At 37.1% G+C, this 18,212-nt stretch overlaps 1 protein-coding gene across 1 annotated transcript in view; it reads right to left on the bottom strand.

Annotated features, from left to right (window-relative positions):
* Window positions 1–256: 256 nt before the first annotated feature.
* The window catches only part of LOC143026467 (galactosylgalactosylxylosylprotein 3-beta-glucuronosyltransferase S-like), a 58,741-nt gene continuing 40,785 nt past the window's right edge, over window positions 257–18,212 (bottom strand). Inside the window, exons 2-6 of the mRNA XM_076186907.1 lie at window positions 12,337–12,513; window positions 9,504–9,726; window positions 7,243–7,397; window positions 4,942–5,229; window positions 257–3,112 (exon numbers count right to left, since the gene is read on the bottom strand). Of these exons, the coding sequence (XP_076043022.1) occupies window positions 3,005–3,112; window positions 4,942–5,229; window positions 7,243–7,397; window positions 9,504–9,726; window positions 12,337–12,504 (942 nt within the window). The 5' untranslated portion in view covers window positions 12,505–12,513 and the 3' untranslated portion in view covers window positions 257–3,004. The remainder of the gene's footprint in view (window positions 3,113–4,941; window positions 5,230–7,242; window positions 7,398–9,503; window positions 9,727–12,336; window positions 12,514–18,212) is intronic.

The following is an 18,212-nucleotide window of genomic DNA, read 5'->3' as shown; positions in this document are numbered from 1 at the left end:
TGAACTTGGAGGAGAAGAAAGGAAAGGAAAGCAGCAATGCGATGATGGGAAAGGAAAAGGGGACTAGGAGGGAAATTATGTTATAACACTGCTTCTGCTGGGTGATACGAGTATATCTGAACTGATCAGATACTCATAGTTAATGGAATCATATACCATCTAACTTTTCTCTCTCTCTTTAGATTAATCAGATTAGAAACAATTCTTTAGGTTGTCTACTAAATATTGAGGGATCATAAGAAAAATAACCTGAATTTTCAAATTTTATTCTGAAAGTAACAAATGCTTTATAAAAATATACTGACAGATGCTATGAAGATTTCACATACTCCACAGCAACTTTTGGCATGCATGCATCATTCATTCTCTTTCAGTCATACAGTGGTATGAAAAGTGATGAGAAATCTTTGCATACTTTTGTTTTCTTATAACTACAGCACAGCTTTAATGCTGAGGACAATGTACTATTTACATAATGAGATTTTCACATAAAACTGACAGAGGAGACCTCTTTTAATGACAGCTATGCATTAAAACATAATAATCTAGTTTATGAAACAAAATCCAGAAACCTTTGGAGTAGTCCTATAGTAGTACTTATTCTCATTATTATTTTTTTTTTGTTAAATTAAATTTCCACTAGGCATACACTGCCTAGATCATTTCATAACAAATTACAATCCACCTCATCTTTCACACTTCTTAATCTGTTGTCCACAGCCCAAAAGGGGGTCTATTAATACATGTGTGAAGACATGATATAAAAATTGAGAAACACTGCCTTAGAGTTTCATGGCGGTTCAAACCATACAATGTGCTTGATTTGTTGTAATGAACTGTAGTTTACCAGTACTTCTATCCTTGTGGACAATGTTGTATGGTATGTACATGAGTCACCCTGGATGCCACATTTGTATCTATATATGAAATAAAAGATAAAATAGATCCATAAGGTCCTCATACAAAGGTTTCTGAGGAAAGCCTCCGGTCGCAGTCAAAAAAGAGGAACATTCCCAGTTAACACTTGTACTCAATCATTCACATCTCAAAATGCTGTCACTGCAGTTCCATTTGGTTGTTTAATGCATCACCCACACTAGGAAAGATTAGGTCTTCCTGAATGGATAGTACACTCCACTACTAGCACTTAATAAAGATATATCACCCCCATTAGGTAAATAGAACTAAGTTCTGAATAGCTTCCTTAGAACAAATATCCAGTTTACTGGGGGGTCATTAATTCACCACTCTAAAACATGATGGATATTTTCAATTAAAATACCTTTGAAAAGGATTCTAAAAATATGAAAATAATGATTAAAACCCCTGTTGTCTTGGCAGGATTGGTAACAGTAAATAGGACGATGCTTTAGTTATTGTAACTATCACACATGAGTGTGTCAGTCAACTCTAGCATTTATATACTTATTAATGTAGTATAAAGAAGTGTGTCCTGAGTTTCTACTGTTGAATGACATATACAATGCATGAATGTGAGAGCATCCAATTACCATTACTTACTGTATTGTAATGATACAAATTCAGACACTCTTTTGCATAGGTGCACCTTTGATAAAGGTGTTGCTCCTATATCTATTCTCTTTCTTAGAATAGGAGACTTTCTCAAGCTTCTCAGTTTTATCCTGGTATAACATTTACACCTATGAATGGTCTTGTCAAACGCAGCCTTCAAGATCATATCTCCTGTTTCTATACTACATAAATAATTCTTTGGATTCTACTACCTTGAGCAGTCAAGCACACTGTCTTTTCTCATCCAGTAGATTTTTCTTACAACATATCTGGCTTAATGGTCACAACTGTAGCTACAAATAGCAAATATCTGGTTTCACATTCAAAATTATAGCTAGTATTACTGTGTGATAGTACAACAGTACATGAATGAAGTTTGAGCAAATTATTTTTTCGAATCACAACAATTTATCCCATATATTTTCATTTAAACTAGACACAATTCTTGATTCAACCCCATTCAATCTTATTCTATCTCTAACATTACTGGTCAAAAAAAATTTCAGTTACACAGAAAGAATTAATATACTAAGACTTAAATTTTTATAATGTTATCACCTTGAAAAGTGATTAGATAATTTCCTTTGCAAAATAATTCAGAGCTTTATGTAATCATACAGTAGAAGTATAACACAGAATAGTAATTTCTCTGTAGAATAGTGACCCAACTTAAAAATGTGTTCAGCTATGTATGATTTTCCTTTATAAAGTAAGAAAATAAATACAAGTAAAAAGATGGCAAAACTGAGAGGCACTATCGAAGAACATGAAAAAAATCCCATGGGATGGACACAGAAGAGGATTATCTCCACACCAATCACCTCCAAAACCTATCAACACCCTCACCTCCATCCAGAGGTGCATCCTGAGGTGCTGGCACTCAATTTCTGGCTTGGACCTAACATTTCTCATTTAGCTTTCATTATTTTTATTTCTCCAATTTTCCCACCACTAGCCAGTGAGAGAGAAAAAAAAGCTGAATACTCATGCAAAACAGACAATAGCATAATAAAGAAATATATAGATGGTCCTGAGGACTGATGCCAGCTGTGGGTTTCTGGTCAGAAAAAAACTCGAGGCAACTATCAACTGATTCGCATTGCACAGCATCACTCTCCTTGTTTGGATATGAAGTACATATTACACCTTTCTGAAACAAACCATGGCAGAGGAGTAACAGTTTCTAGTAAGAAATATTTGGTCTCCATTAAAGGCACTAAGTTATATATCAACAGCAAAACTTCAAAAATTGTGTGTTTTGGCTACTTTGAATTTCTAATTACATACCACTGGACTCCTTATCAGATTTTCCTGAAGCCATATTCTGTTTGTGAAGGTGTTTGGTAGTTAAATGATATATGCAAATTACAAATATACAATCTTAAATAAATATCATTATAAACAATCTATTATATACATAAGTAACAGCAGTTTCAAATCCACGTAAACATCAGCAACTTCATTTCCCTGTTTATATAACATGACGGAGAATAGACAAATTGGTGTCGTTGGAAGAATCCATGATAGATAATCCTTTCAAAGGACCATTTTTCTTGGTCTGTGTGTGCCAAACCCAAATCTGTCAAAAGAAATAGAAATATATATTACCTAAACCATCTGATGATTAGACAGTTCTGGAGCAGTAAGAACCAAACATTTATCAACTTACCTATGATCTTAACTTGCTGAAATTATAACTAATTCAAATTTACTTAAAGAGTACTCCAAATCTTGTCAGCAATCTTACACATCTATGTTATAGATATTAGTTTTTATTTATCTATCTTTTTTATGTAAGAAAATGTACTGCATATGCCATATGCATATGTACCTATATCCCATTTCTAAGAGAGTAAAGTAGAGAGGGATAGGAAAGGGAAATCTTATCATAACCCTTTTCATTCCCATCTCACTCATCCCTTCAACTATTTCTTTCTTTAAACCATGAGAAAATTACAACATATTCAATTGTAAGAATCCTGAAAAAAGTTAATCTACTTAGGTCAGATTCTAACAAAATATTATATAAAATTATTGTGGGTCTTTTATAAGAGAAACCAAGGGCAATGGATTAATTGGTGAAATAAAGAAACATAGTGGAGCTGGCTTGAAAAATGTTTGGTAGATACAGAAATATCATTGAGAGGTTCTCTGAAACACAGTGTATAATTCCAGCTATGACTTGCAGATGTACATCTTAGAAATTGACAGAACAATGGAGACAAGGTGAAGGAGTGCATAGAAAGGAATGGGTAGATCAATCCTGGGATTAATATTGAAAGACAGGAAGGCAGCATGTTCGGTGCAACAGCAGACTGGAAAGATATTGTAAAGGTAATAAAGGGGAAGGGGTGAAATTGATGCAAGGAAGGGAACCAGAAATGAGGATGGGAGATGAAGCAAGTGTGTTACTGACTGGATCATCTGAGATGGAAAGTGTGGAATAAGGAGACTGGACAGGTGGAGGGATGAAAGAGATATATACAGCAGTGACATGGCAGAGGTTGCCACAACAGTATGACTCACAGAAGGGTTTGGGAGAGGCCTTTGTTCTACAATAGATTTCAAGTGGCTGACTGATTGACTGACTCCAACTATGAGGTTCAAACCCAACTCAGTAGAGAGATTGATAGGTTATATATAATTGTCACCTCACAAAGAAACCAAAAAGAAAAGGCATACTGTCTGTAGACACAAGGGAAAAATTTCTTTGGTGATGGACTCACTGCCTTTATCTGGAGGAAAATCAGAATGATGTTTGTGGTACAACTTGAATGAAAACACAACTCTTATTTCTTTTTTTTTGCAATGGGCCATGTTATAGTTATTGTAACTATCACACACAAGTGCAGTTTCAATCAACTCTAGCATTTAAGTTTAAGCATTTATTTGCATACAAAAATGATGTTTTAAGCCCCTTCCACATGACAATACAAAGTCTGCAGACACAAGTGAGAATTCTGTGCAGTGATGGACTCATTACCTTTGTCTGCAGACAAACAAGCACAAGCTCAGTTCACACAAGCATACAGTGTCTACAGACACAAGTGAGTTTGTTCAGTGATGGACACACCACCTTTGCAAGGTGTTTGTGATACAGTTTGAGTAAAAACATGCTTCCTGTCTTTCTTGAGACAAACCATGCTCCTGTTAATGAACTACTACCACACACAAATATGTCACCAGCCAACTCTCACTCTGTTCCAGCTGGATCTTAGCCATATATGTATGGATAACATTACAAATGTGTCTGCAGACTCTGGTAATTAATAAAATCTGTCAGATGTTGTATGCTTGTGTGGATGGGGGTTTACAAACAGCCCTGCCTAGATTTTTATATTGCAGTATGCTTTAGAAGACATAACAAGGGTTTACTCTTTTAAAGAAAACAATGGGGGTAAATCTTACCTTAGTACAGTTAAAAGCCTTAGGTTCTAAATCATCTGGTGTGACACCAAGGCTAAGAAGAAATCCATCCTCTTCATAACCAGGTTTATATGGCATGGTGGCATTGGGTTGTTTTAGAAAGAACTCAACATTAACAGCAAAACCCGCCATATCCAGAGGAAATTTACGATTTGCAACCCAGCCATCATAAAAACCAGTCACTTTTCCATCCTTCACAACTGGTGTACTTACAGCACGCTCAGCAACCAAACCCACTGGAAACACTGACACTTTCTTTGTTGTGCGTATCTGTGGAAAATGATTATTTTTCTATATTTGAATGTCAGAGTATATGCATACTGAGTAAAATATACATTATTTATATATACACAATGGAGACCTTCTCCCCTTAAAGTGAATGGAGTCTAAGCCCACATGAAGAAATTGACCTATATTTCACACACCTATTTTTCACATTTCAATATTTTCTCCTTGAAACAGATCTTTTCATTTTCTCTTCCCACTCTTTTTCATTAAAAGCATCTATTTCTCAGTTTTACTTGAGAGAGCATTTTATAAGCTATTGCTTCCGCTCTCTCATTTTCAACAAATTAATTTTTATATGTATATATCCATGTGCATCTTCAACATACAAATGTAATGTGTAATATTTTGTTGAATAAACTGTTAAACTGAAATTGAACTAAATTTCCCTTTCTGCATCCCTTCTTTCTTTTATTTCTCCACATTACATTCACTCTCAAGCTCCTTTCCATCACACAGTGAAAGGATATTCCACTGCTCTTTCCCTTTAAGGCATTCACATCCAGAACTCTTCCAGTCACCCTACTGAACATCACTACACATTCTATTAATATTTTTTCAGCTACCTTCTCACCAACTATCCTGGCCCAAGTACATTATGTAAATCTTTCTTTTTAAACAATGTATTTGCTATCATTAGATCTGTTTACCACAGACTTCAACATTTCCTCTTTAATTCAATTTTTTTTTGCATGTTATACTTCCCTATAATTTCATCCTCTGGGATATCAATGTACTCTGATATCACTACATTCACATTTCTTCAACAATTCTCCACACTGTCATTTAAATCACTTCATATCTCTTCTCTCTCCCCACTTTTCTCACTACCAGGACCATATGCACTTACAAATATCATTTATTTCTACCTACATTATCCTGATTATTCATTCAACTACAAATTTACACATCTCACCACTCACCAGGGACCAATTATAAGTACCTGCTAGTGCTTAGTCCTGCAAGATAAATATCAGAAAAATTCTCTTCTATCTGCTGCCTGTTTTTCAAAACACTGTCAACCCCCTCTCCTCCATTTGTAGGTACAGCCCCAAGTGGCTGGAACTCTGTCTCTGGACTAGGCTCAAGACCTTTTATTAATTTCAATTGTATTTCCTCCACCTTTTCACATAAGCCATAAGGAGAACTAACAACTAGCAAATGCTCCCCTCTTACTCATTTTAGCCAGTGATACAATACTCCCACACTAATAAAACACAACAGTCCAAAGTTTCTTCACAGAGAGATCATCACTAGCCACTGTGGGGCTGTGGGTTTCTAGTCAAAGAAACTTGAGGCAACAGATATCATCACTCACCAACAAAATCACTCCATCCCTCCCTTGCCCTCTCTTCACTTCTGATGTTATACCTAGCAAACACCTAAACTCAAACCCATCTTTTCAGTTTAATTTCATTCAACATTAACACATTCATCTTTCTTTTCACAAAAACGACACTAATTTACTTTTTTTTTCTCTTGCTTGTTTCTCATCCACATACATTCAAAGACCCTTTAAAGGTTTTGGTTGGAGTTTTCTTCCCAGACCTATTTTGCTTTAAATAAGGAGGTGTGTGCTCTCAACTGATCTCAGGGTACTGAGAGAATTAATTTCATAAGACAGGGAGTGGTCACAAAAGAAAACAAAGGCAGAAGAAAAAGAAATGACATTGAAACAAGAGAGAATTAAATTTCATAAGACAGGGAGTGGTCACAAAAGAAAACAAAGGCAGAAGAAAAAGAAATGGCATTGAAACAAGAAGAGAAGGTGAAAAGAGACTGACAATGATGAAACACTAGAAAAATAAACATGTAATGAGTCAAGAACAACAGAAGAATGTTATAAATAAAACACTGCAATTAGAATCTAGGATACTACAGCAGCAAATTTTCTTTGTCATATATTCATGACTTGCCAAAACAAATACATTCTATACTCCAATAATGTGACCACATCTAGGAAGCAGAAATAGTTTTGAAAACACTTGCAATACTAACTTCTTCAAATATACGGATGTCATAAGTGTTGTCATCATCTGCAAAATAGAAGACACCTGTCCGGGCATTCTGTCGTATCCAGTCCATGCCTGCTAACCTATTAGCAACACCTCTTGGCTTCTTCTTCATCTTATTGTATTTACTTGGCATTTCAACTGTAAAATATAAAAAACAGTTTAGAAGTTGCTTGGAGTCTATTGAATATTTTGCTATAAATGTATCCTTTACAGAATTTGTTCTAACTAATGCCACACCATTTCATTCACCCAGGAGCCCAAGGACATGACTACACATCTTAACTAATCAAATCACAGTGATAATGCCATATACAATTTATTCAAAGTTACACCAAACAATTTCACTAATCTGAGGGTACAACTCTACTTATGCTGCATCCTTGTTCACCTCATCTGTAACATAATTCAAACATGATTTATGTACAGAAACTATTCTTAGGTGCCTTGATTTTCCCTGTTGGTATTTGTACAATATTACAACCTTTTCAAGTAATTTTAAGCTAAAAATGATAAAAATATTTACATCAGATCCATAAACCATGTATTACAATTTGAGAACAAAAAAATAATCATTGAGGTTTTCAAACACTTTTGTACACATATTGTGTTAACCTTTACTTCTATTCATATATCATGGCAAATAGTATATATTATCCAACAATCCATTGTATTTTTTTTTATAGCACGGGAGGTAGCTGTGTTGCTCAATGGGACCACTGCACATGCATACAAGGATGATGCATCTTTTGCTAGATGAATGCTGTGGTAGTGTGCTGTTGTTCATATCTAAAAGAGGACAGTGATCAACTGACATACTAAGTTTGTTTTGGCAGCAATTGCCATTAGTTTGTTTATAAGTACATTTTGTTTTATTTAGTAAATACGTACATACATATACCAAAGAATTGATCCCCCTTACAAGGGAGGTTGCCAAAAAACAAAGGCATAAAACCATTCCCACCCATTCCATCCCTAATACACTCCACTCCCCTCTACCCTCACTTCCATCTTGGCACCTCCTGGACGACAGGTCATCCCTGCATCCTGTCCACTGACCTGTGTCAGAAGCAGTGTTCCAAGACACAGCACATCCACAGCAAGGCTGCTTCATAAAATTGGCGACCCCCCCCTCTCCATCCCCCCATGCAGAAGAGAAGATGGGGAGAAATCCCTTCATGCTGCGTCAAATTTTTCTCACACATACTACCTCACCCCCCATCCCCCACCCATTCCACCTCATGCATCACAACCTCATCCATATATAACCATTCTCCATTCACCCCTGTCTTCTGTCCTCTCCCATCCTTTCTCCACAGACATTCCCCTCTTCCCCAAAGCCCCTTTTACCCCATCATTCCATCTCATCTCATCCTAGGTCGCCCCTCATGTTCACTCCCCCCACTTCTGCCTTCCACACCTCTTTAGTAAATATTTTCTGTATTTTATGCACTTCAAAGTTCAAAGTCAATTAGCATGAAAAATCAGGTAAGCACAGGTGCAACATATGCTGTGTTGTTTATGTTTACGAACTATGAAATGGCCAGACAATTTATTATTATAACGGTTGTGATCCTCCCCCCCAAAAAAAAAAAAAAATCTTACTATAAATATTTACTTGTATTTTTTCGTTATGTACCGCTAAATCGACTTGTAATCAAATTATTCTAAAATGCGCCCAGAGGCGGCCATAGGCGCTCGGTAGCGTGTCCAATCGCATGGAGTAATCATATATACGATTGTAATCAATTTCGAAGTGAGTACACACTGCAGTTGAATGTGTTTGGGAAGTTTCATGGTCTATGGGCCATTAACAATGAAGTTATCTGCCCGCGAACTGTCAGATTTGTAGCGTCTAGAAACCTACTGGTGACCATCTTTATTTCGATCCAGAGTGACGATATAAGCAACCTGATATTATAACTCCGATGAACGGGGCCTGGGATTAGCGGGATAACTTTTATTATTTCCGGAACAGGCCAGCCAAAATTTGGGTGCGTCTTATATACCCCCAAAATACGGTAATAATGATAATAACTGCCACACCCTTTAGGCATGTAGGTCTTCTTCAATCTGTTTACATGAGCATAGGATGTTGACAGCATAGGGCTGCAGCTATGCGCCTCATGGCATAGACTCCTTACCTTCTTTATACTAAATTCCTGCAACAGATATTATTGTGAACTGGTTTTTAAGAACTAAATGTATATACAGCATATTAAAATCAGATTCATTAACGAGATGTACCTCTGAGATATGTGTGTGGGATGCCAGACTCCACGAGATAGCTCTCAACTGCTTTCGTCGGCTTTTTGGAATCCTCACTTACAATGAGGAAAATGTTTGGCACGTGCATTAAGGTTTGAGTAAAGCGTGTCAGTTCAGGAATTTGCTCTGCCCGTGGGTATGTGGGCATGATGATATATAATGGGGGTAAATTCTCCTTCTTCAAGGGTTCACAAATACATTCCTGAAAAAAAGGGAAGAATTTTAGTCAATGTTCATTATAGCAATTCTAAAATATCACTTAACTACCTATATCAACTCCATAAAACTATGAAATCATTCACCCAAGCATCGTCATTTTTATAGGTATTGTCACTAAAAAATGAATTATCATAAAAACAAAACAGGATAGCCCGAGGCGGTATCTTTGTAGTAACCAAATCTTGAAATTTAAGCAGTAGGCATTTCTTAGCTTACATGTTTGTTACTGCCTATTCATGTCATACCTGCCGTACGTATCTTGTTTTTTTTTATTTGGAAACGTCATTCACTTTGTCCCTGAAGCTTGAAATTATGGTGATAACGGTGATTAGCGCCGACAGTCTGTCATTGACGATATGAGATACTATAGCATTACTGTCATCCATTGTTACGCATCGACAATAACAACCTTGCGTCATGATCACACCTGTTGTCATTTTGTGTACTTAGTGTGCACACAGTGTAGGTGTATTACCATCACATCAATAGATACACAAACGTATGCTGATGCCACAGATAGCAATGCTGTAATCTATGCCTCGACATTCACAGAATAGCTATTATGCTGGTCAGAGATCCCTGTCTGTGATTTAGATGTTCTTAATTTCTTTCAAGGTAATTTATAGCTCTACTTTTGCAATAACTTTATCATGCTCCTTGACTGTCACATCCGTTCTCGTGGCATATACCATCGCAAGAATCAAAGCCTTCGTCTCCTCTACATTCAACAACTTTAAATACTCAACCCATTCTATCTCGGAGTCTTTGTTTCCATTAATATCTGCTCCTTTTAATATATCCTCTCTCTGCCTCTTCCTACTCCCTTCTGAAACATTTTTTCTTTCAAATCTTATACACACGTACCTCATCTTATAATTATCTTCCCCATCATGCATTTAGCTTCCTCCCTTGAATTCAAATGAATGAAGCTTTAACAAGGATAATGCAGGCAAGGTCATCATATTAAGACAACAGAGTAGGACTCGTACTAATGTATTTCAATTGGACAAATTTAAGTTTAAGAAGGAAGTAGATAAGACATGGTTTACCAACGAAGTGGTGAATCAATGGAATATACTTAGTTGCCATGTATCTTATCTTAGCACCTCATTATATGTCACTTTATTATTATTTACTACTTACCTGTTTGTTTATTATTTAACTAAACCTATGCATTTATTTATGTATTTTATATATTATTTACATTATTATAGTTTTTATTTATTCATTTATTTATTTATCATTATGATTTTTTTTCATCTGACCTAGATATGGACCAAAAGGTCTCCTGTCGGCATGCTCTGCCTTTGTAATCCTTTGTAATGGTCGCCGGAACAGTTGTCTTAGATTAAATAACTTCATGGATAGGGATGGCATATGGTAAGGGGCATGGATTTGCCTACTGCAACTCTTATGGTTTCCTACAGTCTATGTTCTTATGTAAACTTCTAATATGCCTCTTCGTCTCCCAGTGACCCAGGGCAGTGGACAGGATGCAGGGATGACCCGTCATCCAGGAGGTGCCAAGATATGAGGGAGGGAGGAGGGTGGAGGGGAGTGGAATATATAGGAAATGGAATGGGTGGAAGTGGTTTCTATGCCTTTTTCTTTTTGGCTACCTCCCCATGTAGGGGGGAAAAGCCTTTGGTATATGTATGTATGATGTCTCTTCTCTGTATCCATTCCTCATTAACATGCTTTTTTTCCTCCACTACCTTCCTAACCTCTTCATTACAAAGGATTACAAAGGCGGAGCATGCCGACAGGAGACCTTTTGGTCCATATCTAGGTCGGATGTGAAAAAAATCATAATAATAAATTGATAAATAAAAACTATAATAATGTAAATAACAAATAAAATACATAAACAGATGCATAGGTATAGTTAAATAGTAAGCAAACAGGTAAATAGTAAATAATGATAGATTGACATATAACTAATAATAAATGAGAATCAAACAGACAAATGATAAAAAAAATAATATAAAATAAATTATAATCATTACAACATCTTACTTAGGTGTTTATCTAAATGATTCTTAAAGCTTCGTCTTGCTTAGGTGTTTATGTAAATGATTCTTAAAGCTTCGTCTTGCTTAGGTGTTTATCTAAATGATTCTTAAAGCTTCGTCTTGCTGAGGTGTTTATCTAAATGATTCTTAAAGCTTCGTCTTGCTTAGGTGTTTATCTAAATGATTCTTAAAGCTTCGTCTTGCTTAGGTGTTTATCTAAATGATTCTTAAAGCTTCGTCTTGCTTAGGTGTTTATCTAAATGATTCTTAAAGCTTCGTCTTGCTTAGGTGTTTATCTAAATGATTCTTAAAGCTTCGTCTTGCTTAGGTGTTTATCTAAATGATTACATCATTAACTACTCTTATTTCTGCTAACACCCATTTCTTTCACCCAACACACCGTCTTTGCACACTTCATTTCGTCATCCTTGAAACACAACCATTCCTTCTCTTCTCCCCTAACCCCGTTGTTCTCTTATTACACTCCCGATATCTCTCACTTCTTGATGACGACATCGTCCAGTTCCACTACTGAATAGGAAACACGACATCTCTGCCACCGGGTCCAATGTCATTCTTACCTTGTTTTTTTGTTGTGAATCGGCGAGGATCTTTAAGGGAGACACACTCGAGCTTCGGTATCCAGCGGAACTGGAGAGCTGCTGAAGTCGTGCGGGGTAGACGAGAAGGACTGTGCACACTGTGCCGATGAGTGTTAGCACGACGACGCGGATCGTGCAACGGGGCATCTTTCGAGTCTGTAACAAATTAGAAAAAAAAAGGTTCTCGTGAACAAGCTGTTTGTCATAATTTGAAGGATCAAAATAATATAATTTTCTATTTGAATAGTCATAATTCAAGCGAATGGAAATAATAAAAAGAACGAAAAAATATTATTTCGGCCCGCAACTTTTTATCTAACCGTGTCAGTAGCTTTGCGATTCAAAACAAAATGGCAACGACAGTTATAGGCAATACAATCATGACTGCACCGAAATTAGGATTGCAAATGAGGTCCGAAATTAATCCAACGTCAAAGACTGTTGTAAATCTTCAGTTATCAGCCATGATGGGACCCTGACACTCATTTCATGTGGCTACTGGATGCACACTCAACCCAAAAACACGTTTTTATTCTACACTGAACTTACCACCAGGATCAGAAACTGTCAAGGGTGGAAGTCTACTTGGGTGTCGACTGTGAAATACTCGAGCAGCTGACCACTGGCAGAAAAGAAAAAGAGAAGAAAGAAAAGAAGAGGAAGACGAAGAAATAAGAAAAAGAAGAATGTATCTATCCACAACTCAGTCAATTTTATGATTAATCCATCCGCCACCACCTCGGCAGAGGAGCTTCGATTTTGCATGCAATGTTACAAATTAGTCTGACAAGAAGTAGTCTTGCTTATGTGTTGCAAAAGACGAAGCAATCTTCTGTGATGCAACGGACTTGCAGAGAAGTCAGTAACCACTGGGATTGACTGAATAAAAATCCCTGGTGGCAGCCAAGATCAAACAAATCGACTGTGGCAGTGAAAATGTCGACTTCATCTTACAAGCACATGAGCCGACCTTATGTATAATCACTAGCTAATTATATAAAACATTTCATTAAAAGATTCGTACATACATTAATACATATACCAAGGCTTTTTCCCCCTTACAAGGGAGGTAGCCAAAAAGGGAAAGGCATAAAATCATTTCCACCCATTCCATCCCTGAAATACACTCCACACCCCTCCACCCTCCCTCTTATCTGAGCACCTCCTGAATGACGGGTCATCCCTGCACCTTGTCCACTGCCCTGAGTCAGAAGCAGTGTCGCAAGACACAGCACATCCACAGCAAGGCCGCTTCATTAAATCGGCGACCCCCCCCTCTCCGTCCCCCCATTGCATAAAAGGAGAGGACGGGGAGAAATCCCTTCAGGCTGCGTCAAATTTTGCTCACACATACTACCTCACCCCCCCCCCGCCCATTCCACCTCATGCAATCACAACATCATCCATATACAACCATTCTCCATTCATCCCTGTCTTCTGTCCTCTCCCGTCCTTCCTCAACAGACATTCCCCTCTTCCCCAAAGCCCCCTTCACCCCATCCATCCACCTCATCCTAGGACGTCCCCTCATGTTCACTTCCTCCACATCTGCCTTCCATACCTCTTTTACTAGTCTTTCTTCACTCATTCTTTCCATGTGTCCAAACCATCCTAATATTCTTTCATCAACCCTATCTCCCAGCTCCTTTTCCACCCCTGTTCTCCTCCTCACCTCCTCATTTCTCACTCTATCTAGCCTAGTAAATGATTCGTAATACTACATAATTCACACCAGCCTACGGCTAAATTCGTAATACCCCATAATTCAAACCACCCCACACCTGAATTCGTAATTACCCATAATTCACACTCCTGAATTTCTAATTACCCATTATAGGGTTTATATACGTCTGGATTTCCCCAGACATGTCCTGCATTTCCGTGTCAAAAAACTCGTCCGGGAGGAATTAAAAAAAATTATCCAAAAGTCCGGGATTTTAGCTTCCATAAAAATATGTTATTAAACTTTGTAGTTAGTCTGTAATGGCGAGAGAGAGAGAGAGAGAGAGAGAGAGAGAGAGAGAGAGAGAGAGAGAGAGAGAGAGAGAGAGAGAGTCTTCGTTCAGTTCTTGTTCAGTTTTCGTCACCTGGAAAATGTTGCTAACTTGGACTGTTTAGCAGTCATAGTTAGCTTAGATGTCCTATCTTTTTTCCTTGCTCTACCACACGCCGTTTTTCACAATTCGTGCTGTTGTAGCCACAAAGTAAATGGTAATTAGTTATTCACTTTGTAATATTTGTTATTCATATCTTGCATATAATTATGGCATTTTAGTATTTTTCAATCATAATTCACTTTCGCTTTATTAAGTGCATTGACAACTGTTATGGTTGCCCAGTCCGGGCCCGTGAACGGTCAACTGGTCCCCAAATCTGCACCCCTAGAACAACTGGTCCCCAAAAAATAGGACATCTCGTCCCCAATTTTTTTTCAACAATTTTTTTCTATTTAAACAATAGTTTTGAGATATTTAGCAAGAATCAAAATACCATAATATATTATGTACAACACCTTATTAAATAATACACAGGTAATACACAGGTATTATATATTACTAAAAATAGGAAGAATCAAAATACCATAATATATTATGTACAACACTTTATCAAATACTACACAGGTAATACACAGGGCCAGGCTACCAGTCTTGAACCGGCTGTGACGGTGTTACAGACTTCTGGTTTGCCTGTGTGTGGGCTTGACGCCACAACGCTGATTTGAAATTTATTGGCTCTCCAAATAATAAAAGTGCCTGGCAAAATGCCCAACCGGAAAAGTAAATTCACTGCAGAGATGTAGAACAAACTCCCGTGCTTTAAAAGAGGGAAGGGTGGGAGGGAAACTGAGTGCTTGGTGTGCAAATCAGGACCATGCGTCTCTGTGGTAAATAAAGGTATTAGTGGTTTACAAACACATGTGAACTCTGAGAATCACAAGAAAGCAGTGCAAGGAGAGTCCTCGTCAACGAATTTGACAGATTATTTTGTCAAACCAGGAAGTAAAACTGAAGATGCTGTCACTGCTGCATAAGGTACTTACGCATCTTACAATTTTAAACATCACGGTAGTTTCTCATCCAAGGATATTTCATCTGTTTTGTGTAAAAAGGCGTTCTTTGATTCTGAAGTGGCAAAGAAGTTTTCTAGTGCTGGAACAAAGACAGAAGCAATAGTTAAATCTGTGTTCACACCGCATTCTGTTGATGTTGCCTTGAAAAGTCTTGAAGAAAATAAAATAGCATACTGTGGAGTAGCTGCAGACGGAAGTAATTGCAATGCGGTAAAGCTGTTTCCTGTAATTATTCAGTATTTTGACTGGAAAATATGGTTTAGAGTCAAAACTGATTGAATCTAAGAACACACCCAATGAAACAACAGATACAATCGTTAATTATGTAAAAGAAACATTGGAGAAAATTTGTCTCTGAAAAGTGTGTGGCGTTCACAGGTGACAACTGCAACACAATGTTTGGAGGACTCCGACGTAATGAAGAAGTGAGTACCGGGTAATGTGTTTGCAAATTTGATAAATATGCTGGAAAAGAGATCAGTAATTGGAGTGGGATGCCCGGCACATATCTTGAACAACTGTGTCCATCATGGAGCAGAAAGATTGGACATTGATATTGAAAATATAATCTGTAAAATTTACCAGTATTCTCATATCTACACAGTTCGAACTGAGCATTTAAAGGAGTACTGTAATTTTGCTTAGGTTGAGTACAGAAGGCTCCTCTCCCATAGTAAGACTCGCTGGATGTCACTGTTTCCTGGCATCACAAGGCTGATACAGATGTTTCCTGCTCCTAAGTCGTTCTTTTTATCGCAAGACCAACCTCCCACAATAATTAAAATTTTCTTTGAGGATTATACGAGTGAGAGTTATCACTGGTACATGCACTCATTAAAGACTGTATTTCATACACACATGTAAGCAATTGAAAGGGAAAACAGTTCTGTTGCAGAAGTGCTAACAAATTTGGAGTTTGAAGAACGAATCAGGATTTCATGTCTTTGAGAGTTACGGGACTGGTTGCTCAGAAACGCACAGAAGGATATAAAAAAGAGCGCGACAGGTTTTGTGTTGAAGTAATTAATATGAACAACAGATGCTTAGAGTATTTGGGTATGCGGATGAAGCCAACAGATGGGTTTTCTTGTTTCAAGTGGGAAACATTGAGTGAATTCCCAAATTAGACTGATGTGGAGCCTTGTGTCAAATACTTGATAAATAAGGGGGTAGAGGTTGATGATGTGAAGTGCTTTGATCAAGTTAGTAACTTAAAATTTGTAGAAAATTACAAGAATGATGAATTCAATAAATTGCCGGTACATAAAAAGTGGACTAAATATTTTGAAAAATCGAAGAATATTGAATGCCACTAAGAATTGCTGAGAATTGCACAATTTTTCTTTGCTGCAGCATCGCGCTATGTAAATGTAGAGCGAACTTTGTCGCTGATACAAAGTCAGTGGACGAAAGAGAGGAACAAGATGAGTGTTGATCCAATGAAAGGGGTATTCTGGCTGTACAGATCAGGTCTACAGAAAAATATGCATGGGCATCTAAGCCAACGAAAAGAATGGAGTTCAAGATATTGAAATTGTTTAAAGTGATGATAAAAAAATAACGACAATAACATAAATAATAATAATATAGATAATAATATGAATCATACCGATGTTGATGCCAATAAACAAATCGGTACGTTTAAAAAGTATTACTAGAAGCAAACTATATTCATAACAATTTGTTCCCAATAACAATTACGAATATTACTAGTCATATACTGAAAACAAATTAGAACAAAATAACTCCTAACGATTCTTGTTTAGATATTTTACAACGTCGATGCCATGAAAACGCTGCAAAATCGATTCAAGTCCCGAGGATTATCGAACGTTTTTTTTTCTTTTTTCGGTGGAAACAGGTCCGCTCTTGTTCCTCGATTATATCTCTGAACGAAGAACCTGGAATGGGAAGTTTGTCTAATTATTAATCATACGGTTGGGGAAAAGTAAGACTTCAATATTGAAACTGGGGACGGCAGGTCTTCTCACGAGTTAAGATGCCGTCTTCTGGCGTCCTTTTCTGTTGGCGGGCAAGGCTCGACGTCATTGTCCGTTTGCCCGGACACTGGCTTCCACCAGCGCCGACAGTTGAGAATTCGTTTGAGTAATAACGACTTCAGTTACAATATTCTAATTTCATATTATTTTTCCGTCACATATATAGCAAAGCTGAATGATGAACGATTGTAAACTTATACGAATGTTAGACATATTGTTGAAATGTTCTTAGCTAAGTCTAGATTTCTGTGAGCGAAGTCATTTTCATTTACTAGTTCTCACGAACAACAATTCCTACTTTTACAGTATTTTTTTCACAAGTAGCATAAAATTTCCCATAGGCAAACAATTAAATAATAAATGTGGACGTCCAGAGCTTACTATTTGTGACAATGTGCGTAGAAGGAGCAAATTTTATTTTTTGACGAAAACTTGTGAATGTTTACGATTTCGTGGCTTTCGGTCAAACACAGGATGGTTGGATTGCCAGCTACTTCCACAAAAATCTATATTCTATCTATATACCGAAAGGCTTCTTCCCCTTACAAGGAGGGTAGCCAACTAAGGCCTTCATCCAGCATCATCCAGCCCTTTTTGTCTTAGCTCTTTCTGGATGAAGTAACATCCATCTCACACAAAATCTACAGCATAAAAAAAAAAAAACATTGATCGACATCAATCGAGTTATAGCAAAAAAGAACCTTCACACAATATATTCTTTTAATATCCACAAACTCTTCACAATGCTTAAGGTATTGTTACGTCCAGTACCAACTGAATTGTCT

The sequence above is a fragment of the Oratosquilla oratoria genome, chromosome 6, assembly GCF_046742065.1.
Source record: "Oratosquilla oratoria isolate Oo_2021 chromosome 6, ASM4674206v1, whole genome shotgun sequence".
Classification (NCBI taxonomy): Eukaryota; Metazoa; Arthropoda; class Malacostraca; order Stomatopoda; family Squillidae; genus Oratosquilla; species Oratosquilla oratoria.
Note: the sequence above shows the minus strand (reverse complement) of the source record. Positions and strands in the feature narration are given on the sequence as shown.